The sequence below is a fragment of the Lipotes vexillifer genome, unplaced genomic scaffold (assembly GCF_000442215.2).
Source record: "Lipotes vexillifer unplaced genomic scaffold, Lipotes_vexillifer_v1.1 scaffold890, whole genome shotgun sequence".
NCBI classification, from domain to species: Eukaryota; Metazoa; Chordata; class Mammalia; order Artiodactyla; family Lipotidae; genus Lipotes; species Lipotes vexillifer.
The window spans coordinates 1,407,787-1,415,809 of record NW_006776053.1 but is presented as its reverse complement, the minus strand read 5'-3'; the positions used below and the strand labels follow the sequence as shown (position 1 = coordinate 1,415,809).

At 55.1% G+C, this 8,023-nt stretch overlaps 1 protein-coding gene across 1 annotated transcript in view; it reads right to left on the bottom strand.

The window, feature by feature from the left end:
- OLFML2A (olfactomedin like 2A) overlaps positions 1–7,320 on the bottom strand; it is a 24,168-nt gene extending 16,848 nt beyond the window's left edge. Inside the window, exon 1 of the mRNA XM_007450252.1 lies at positions 7,180–7,320. Within this exon, the coding sequence (XP_007450314.1) occupies positions 7,180–7,320 (141 nt within the window). The remainder of the gene's footprint in view (positions 1–7,179) is intronic.
- Between the last annotated feature and the right edge of the window lie 703 nt (positions 7,321–8,023).

Genomic DNA, 8,023 nt, shown 5'->3' with positions numbered 1-8,023 from the left:
CCCTCCTTTTGCCCCTCTTTCCTTCACTGCACTCCAGCCTCAGGGGCCTTTGCGGATTTGGTACCCTCATTCTGAAACCCCTATCCTTCTGATATTACCTGAGTTCATTCCCTCACATTAACTTACACATTACCTCCTCTGAGAAGTCTTCCCTGACCACACACCTCCCATTTCTCTCTGTCCCCTTATCTAGTGGCTTTGCTTTTCTTTATTGCACGTACTACCACCTGAAATAACATATCTGTGTTTTCTTATTTTTTGTCTTCCCAACTCTACTGAAGGCACCTTTAGAGGCAGGGACTTGTGTCTAGTTCCCTCCTATATCCCCAGAACAGTGCCTGCTTGGCTGCTAGTAGGAGCCCTGGAAATATCTGTTGGATCAACAAGCCCGTATTTTACAGACACTCTAGAGCACAGGGCTAAGAGCATGGTGTCTGGAGCCTAGGCCAGTAACTGTGAGATTGTGGGCAACTCAGTTTTTCTGTGCCTCTGTTTCCTCATTTGTAAAATGGGCTCCTGCCTCACGGAGTTGTGAGGATTAAGAGTTAATATAGGTAAAGAACAGAGCCTAAGCAATAGTGAGTGTGTCTTAAGTGTGAGCCATTATTAATACAGCTAAAGAAACAGAGGCTCAGAGTGGTGAAGTCACAAGTTCACACAGCTTCACCTGGGAACATCCAGCTTTGGATATCTGCCTCCAGATAGAAGTCGCTGGTTTATGCTGCTTCTCCTACAAATCTGTTTCCCCATATCCTGTGTGACCTTAAACAGGTTACATAACCTCTCTGAGCCTCATTCCCTCAGTGGTAAAATGGATGACTCTCCATACCCGGCCTCCTCATAGTGAGGCTCAAATGAGATACATGACCTCCATTTAGTGGTTTCCCTTCCCTCCTCCCTTTTCCTTCAATCCCACCCTGGGAGGCCACATACCCAGTGTCTAAGTGTGGTCACTGGTCCCTGGGGCAGCAGGACTTTGTGCCTGCAAGAGTCAGCTTGGTGAGATCAGCGGTAGGTGCCAGGCCCAGTCACCGCCTCCAGCCTACCTTGCCCTCACACACCAGCCGAGCTCTCAGAGCCCCAGCCAGCCACTGCCCTAGCTGGTTCAGCCAGCCCATCCTGGGCTTCCAGGCTCTCAGGACACAGCTATTTATGGCTCAATCAAGAAACCAACACCGCAGGCCTCATGGCTGCTAAGCTCTCACTGAAGCCACTAGGACCCAGGTGAGTTCAAGGCTCCCTTGGGCTTTCTGCCAAGCCCAGCCCCCATGAGTGTCCCAGGGCCCTCTGGGGAAGGGCAGCAGGCACTCCATTTCTGCTCTGAGCCCTCAGACGCCTGTTTGAACCCCTGGCTTCAGCCAGACTCTGGGTGATAGCTGGAGGTGCAGAAGAAATAGAGGTGCATCCTTGACCTTCTCAACCATGAGAGAAGCTGATGTAGTGAGCTCTGAGATCACAGAAAAAGACACCCATGAAGACTGCTCAGAGGAGGGCACCCCAGGGGACATCTCTAAGCACGAGTAGAGCATTCCAGGGAGAGCAAGTCATATACACAAAGACAAGCAAGGGCCTGGCACTTTGGAGGCTTGGAGGAGGTTGACTCTGGCTGGTGCCTGCAGAGAGCCTGGGTGGCAGGAGCTAAGGCTGGGGGTGGTAGAGCCCGCTCGTGGAGGGCCCTGAAAGTTGGCTGAGGATCTGGACTTATTCCTGAAAACACTGGGGATTCATGAAGGGTTTTAAGTAGGAGAGAGCCAGGGTCAGATCTGCATCATGGGACACTCACTCAGGCTGCTTTGTGGACAGACGGTGGGTGGAGGAAGCAAGCCTGGGGTGCACAGCCCAGGGAGGAGACATTTACTGAGAACTCACTGAGTGCTGGGGAAGTGTGGGGCAGTGGTTAGGAACACAGCCATGGGCCACCTACAGCTGTGTGCTCTTGGGTAGATTACTTAACTTCTCTGTGCCTCAGTTTCCTCATCTGTAAACTGAGGGTACTGCTAGTGCGTATCCAGCAAAGGACTGTGTGAGAACTGAGAGACGGAATACCAGGAATATGTTGCAGTTGTTATTACTACCACCAAGAATCCTGACAGGGGCTTGTTTTTCCCTTTGTTTCTCCACGTGGGTGCACTGGTAGATATTCTTAGCAGTGTCCTCCAGATGAGGAAATAGCCCTGGAGCCATCAAATGACTCGTTCAAGGGGATCAGAGCCCAGGGTGGGTAGACTTGCTGTCCCCTGGAGGATGAGTGTGGGGAAGGAGGTGGCTACGGGTGGAAGCTTTGTCCCTGGTTGTCTGTGGGCTAAGTGTACCCTGGGCCCTGCTGGGCAATTCTGCCCACCTGTGAACGCAGACAGCCAGGCTCGGATGCTGTACGTTCTTTAGATCGCTGCGACTACCGTAAGCCTGCCTTCTCTTGGAGACTTCTGAGCCCCCCTCCCGGCTCTGCTGGAACCCCTAGCCACCCCCCACCCACTCCCCCAGGTTGGGGTAACAGCCCAGTGAGGGGATGTGTGTGTGTTCTGTGTGGCCAGGCCAGAGAGGCCTCTTCCTCAGGACTCACCCATAATCCAACACCCATCCCCACCAGCAGCGGCCTCCACATCAGACCGCAACATTCCTTCCCTCCTCAGATGAGGTGCTACGTCCTGATGGGGGCGGCCAAGGCCCTGACACAGGCCAGGAGTCAGGAATGGAGTCAGAAGAGAGCCTCTGCTCCAGCCCCGGCTGCCAGGAGCCCAGGCAGGCCCCTACCTCCTGTGGTTACTATGTCCTGTGCTGCTTGACTGGAGGCAGCAGAGCCCCATGGAAAGGAGCCAGGCCTGGGCTCAAATCCCAGCTCCCATGTGTCCTCCCCACATGACCTTGACCCCTCCGAGCCTCAGCTTCCTCCTCTGTAAAATGGGGAGGATAACACTCCTTTCCTCATAAGCTTGTCCTGAGGCTAAAATGAGTCAATGCATGCAGAGTGCCTGGCTTAGAACAACTGCTGTCTACTTGCTACTGAAGTTGCTCCCAATAACCCTCCCTCACGTTTGTACATCATTTTCTACCTCTTTGCTCTCACCACAACCCCAGCTTGGAGAGGAGAAATCTGAGCATCAGAGAAGATGAGGGGCTTGCCCAGGGTCACACAGCACAGGCTGACTCCAAAATTTAGTTCACATGCTCTTCCTCCTATGACCACCAATAATCACCAGGCAAGGGCTTCTCCACCAGCAACTGAGCTGGGATAGAGATGTTGGCCCTGGATCAGGCCTTGGTGGGGCAGGGGAAATGGGGCTCCCACTGGGCCTGACCCACCTTGCCCTTGGCCTGAGGGCTGGAGTTGCTGCCTCAGCCCCCCATCCCTCCCTGCAGGCTTGCTCAGCACACACTGCTGCCAAAGCCCCCAGAAGTGTGGGTGGCTTGTGCTTAAAAAGTTCCCTAGCAATTTGCAAGGAAATCCCACAATAAGATGGCGAGAAGGTGTACTTGACATTTCTGAAGGGAGGTGGAAAAATCTGGCCAGAATGGGGAAGAGGGGGTTCAACCGATAAAATGTTCTAGAAACAGAACAGTTTCAAATCGTGTCACCTTGAGGTTGAATCTTCCCTATTCTCTCATGGCCAGCCCAGATTCACTGAGAGGCAGTTTCCATGTCCTCCTGCAGGGAAAGACCTCCCCTAGAGCCCATGGTCAGCTGGACACCTTCCTCTGGATATACCCCAAAGGTACCCCAAACTTAATCCATCCAAAACTGGGCCCAGCATCTTCTCCCAAACCCGTGTCTACCTACCTTCCTGCCCAACCCAGGTCTCTGAGCCTCCTTCCTACTCTGGAACCCATCAGTCACGTTCTTCCGATGGATGCTTCATTCTAAATATCTCCTATCTCAATCTCTTGGTCTCTACTCCCCGGCCACAGCCCAAGCTCAGGTTGCATCAACTGCTACCTGGGCAATACAGGAGCCTCCTCTCTCCTGGATTAACCTTCCAAAGGCTCTTTTTCGTTGATCTGTTATTCTCTTGCTCCACAAGCCTCCATGAGTTCTCAACTAGAGATGTGCCTCAGAATTACCTGGGGTGGAATGACTTGGAAAATGCAGATGCCCTGTCCTTACTCCACATCCCTTCACTCAGACTCTCTCAGGCTCCCCAGGTATTTGGATGCCCACTAAAGGCTGAGAATCCTAGAGTCCCAGGAATCTCCAAACTCCCCAAGTTCCTTATCTTGGATTTTTCAGCAGCCCCAACCTGACTCCTTTGAGCTTCAGTGTTCAAGTCTGTCAAACGGGGAGGGAGCACTGAAGTCTTAGAGTGTTGTGTGAGATAGTGAATGTAAATCCTGGGCAGGGGGCTTGGCGCCCAGGATGCTCTTCCAGTGCCCCAGCCAATAGGAGAGAAGGAGCAAGATCTTCCCTGCAGAGAGACCCCGCGGGGGCCTCACTGGGTCCCACACTCTTTGTGTGCAGAAGGACTCCATCACTGTGCAGCCCTTGCCTGCTCTGGAGCCTGTTTCCGATTACACCCACAGGCAGCAACTCCCCGAGTGGAGGGGCAGCAACACCTAAGCCTCCGGGACAGGCCTGGCCGGGAACATGTGATCCAGCCTGGGACACCACCGCCTACCTGTGCTAGCCCTCCTGCTGCCCTGGCCCAGCTCCCACAGGCCTTGGCCTTCCCACTGTCCTCAGGCCTCTCATCAGCAGCAGGGCTGACCAAAGACCCCATTCCCACCCCAGGATGCATGGGGAACATGAGGTGCCAGCAGCCCTTTCACAGATGGGGAAACTGAGGTAGAGATGGGGAATTCTTAGCCACATTCCTAGGACCTGCAGCAAAAGGCAGGTTCCCAGAGGTCTCTGGTGCTGTGCCTGGGTTTCATGTGGTTACCTGTCTGTCCATCCTAACCTTTACACTGGGCAGCCCCTCAGATATGCCAGGGAAGCTGTGAACTCCTTCTCCCACTCCCAAGATGGGCAAAGCACTTCCTTAGATGGAAACCCCAAGTTCTGCTTAGGAGAGACCTTGTTATAAACACAAAATTAAAACACGCTGAGTGAGGAGCTGGCCAAGACCACAGAGTTCCTTGGTGAGCACTGGGGTTGAGCTGCCCGTGTACCCCTGAAAGTACTGGGCAGAAGGTGAGGCTAGACCGCCCAGGAGCTGGAAGTCTGAGGAGGGGCCAACTTAACCCTTTAGGGCCCTAGATAGATTTAAAGTCCCAGACTGGCCTTCCAAAGGGCTCTCCCCTCACCCTCAGAAAATAGGACAGGCCTGAAGAGGAAGGAGGATTGTTGGGGGAGGGTGACAATGAAAACAGCTCTCTCTACAGAGCCAGCAGGAGTCCGACAGCAGGAGTTACTCTGCTGAATGCAGAGTAAATTCACCCATCACTTGATTTTTATTTTTCCCAGCTGGCTGAGTGGGGTGGGGTGGGAGGTGTCTGGGGGAGGGCTGTGCTGAGTCCCCCAGCTGCTTCATCCTCCAAACTCTAGGATGTGCCTCCCCACCCCACCAGCCCCAGCCTGCCCTGGGACAAATAAACACACACACACACCCCCAACCTAGCAAGTGTTTGGCTGACTCACTACATAAACAGCGTGTTGGGTTTTCTTTGTCTTTGCTTTGCTTTGAATGCGAGCCCTCCCCCACAAGCTCTACAGCCCTCTGCATGGCTCAGAGGATGCCCAAGACCAAATATTCCTCCCAGCCAGAGAGATGAGAGGTGGCAGAGTGCTGACCAGGTTATCTGGGGTTTTTTGCTCACTTGTTCCCCTACCTGAGCCAGGTCAGGGAATCCTAGAAGGCCCTATATGGAAGGGAAGTTGGGGAGACAATGTTTTTCAGATGGGGGCACTGAGGTCCAGAAACAGTCAGTGACTTGCCCAAGGTCACACAGACAAAAAACAACAAAGGGCCAGAACCTAGGTTTTTTGATCCACAAGCTAGCTGTCTTTCTGTACATCCTAATTTCCCCATCTGTAAAATGGGAATGATACTCATTCCCTCCTTGTCTTTGGAGCACGTGGTTAGGACTGCAGCTCACTTGTTTGCATACCCTGAGCTGAATCTTCAGGCTGAAGGTCGGCCAGTGCCCACTGCTTATATACTTACCATATGGCTAGTGACCTCTGCCCTTTACCTGCCTGTGGACAGGGCAGCCTCACCTCCTACCCAGGAAAGAGGCTGGAGAGACATCAAGAGAAGTCACTCTTACTCTCATGCTCTGCAGTACCTCCCTCCTGCCTCTCACTTGCCCCCAGTCCCAACCCAGTCCTCACTGGGTCATTTCTAGGACATGCTCAAGAGGTCCCTGCTCTGACTGACTCTAAGTGCTTCTCCTCTCTACATTCTGGATCACACCCCCTTTTGGGGTCTCTGTGGTAAGATTTCAAAATCACAGTATCACTTATTGGACACCCACTAGGTGCCAGAGTGATGCTAAGCATTATCCAGGCCTGATCTCTCTAATCTAGAGATCATAAAGGCCCAAGGTCACCTAGCTGAGAGACGGAGGCGGGATTTGAACCCAGGTCTGCCTGACACCAGAGCAGATCCTTTCAGCCATAACTGAGAACAGCTCAGTCACTTCTGGAGACACCGTGTCTTCTGGAGGGTGCATCAGATCTCTGGTAGGAACACCAGAGGTCAGGAGAGTGGCCAGCCCAGCTGGGTTCATTGGGTCCCCCGTATGGCCTGAAAGCCTTGGCCCAGGGCCTGCTGCAAACCTAGGAGTAGCTAGGTAGCAGTTACCCCAGGGGTCTGTCCCCACGTGGGTCAGCCTCCCATGGAAACTTTGGGCCAGATCTCCAGGCTGCCCCTGCCCAGCACTCCCAGGAATCCCCTCCCTAGGCTGGGGACTGCATCTCCCTGTCTGGGCCGCCTTTAAGCTCCCAGCACGCCTTCTCCCTGGCCCGGGGTTTCAGTACTGACCTCCTCCCTGCACTGGACTGTGTCCAGCTCCCCTTCCAGAGGCTCGGGGTCCCAAGCACCCTTGCCATCTGTCTCCAGCCCTTCTTCCCCCACGCACTCCTCTCCCGGGGTCCCTGCCCCTGCGGCCTCCCTGTTAAGTCTCCCCTCTCTAGGTCCTCTGTTCCTGGCCCAGACACCATGCTTAGCCGGCACCCCCAGCCACAGCGCCCCCTCGCGCCAGGCAACACGCCGAGCTGCGCCCTGGTCGGAGGGCCGCACATACCTTACTGTCAGCGCGCACCGGGCTGGCACGCAGCAGCAGCAGCAGCAGCAGCAGCAGCAGCAGCAGAGACAGCAGGAGCAGAGGCAGCGGCCGGGGCCCAGGCCCGGACCGAGGCCAGGGCGGGAGGGCGGCTGCGGCCATGGCGGGACGGGCAAGGCGGGCACGGACAGTGGGCGCGGAGGCCGGGAAGCGCGGGCCGCACTGCTAGCCGGGCGCCGCCACCAGCTCTACCAGTCCCGCGCGCCCCGCGTCTGCCCGCTGCTCCCCGCCCCGCGCCCCCTCCCGCGCCGCTGGGGGCGGAGCTAGGGTGAAGGGGGGGCACCCCACCCCGCGGGCCCGCTCTCAGCCGGGCCTCTTTGCCATTGGGCGGCTCTCCAAAAGGCATCCCTGCAAGGACACAAAAAAGGGTCTTGTTCGGAGCCCGCAGGAGCAGCGGGGGCAGTGAGAGGAGCGCGGGCTCCCTACACCGAGTGAGGTCCTGTTCTTTGAGATGTGGGACCTTGGACGTGTCTCTTCACCTCTTTGAGCTTAAGTTTCCTCGTCTGTTAAATGGGGAAAATAGTGCTTTCCTTTTGGAGTTGGTTGTAAATTTCAGATGAGTGATGTTTCCAGGGCAGGCGAACCTTTTGAGTTCTCTAAACATTCAGACCCTGCCAGCTCTACCCTTCTCAAGGCTCACACCCCTCTCTCCTGCATGTTCCATTTCTTCCTCCCTCCGAGATCCCTCCCATCAACCCTCAACTAAACTCCAGCACCTCCAACCTTTTAAACACCCTCGCCATCCGCCTGAGGGAGCGCCTCATTTCTCCGCTTCCTGAGCAACAAAACTTTCCCGAGGAGCCAT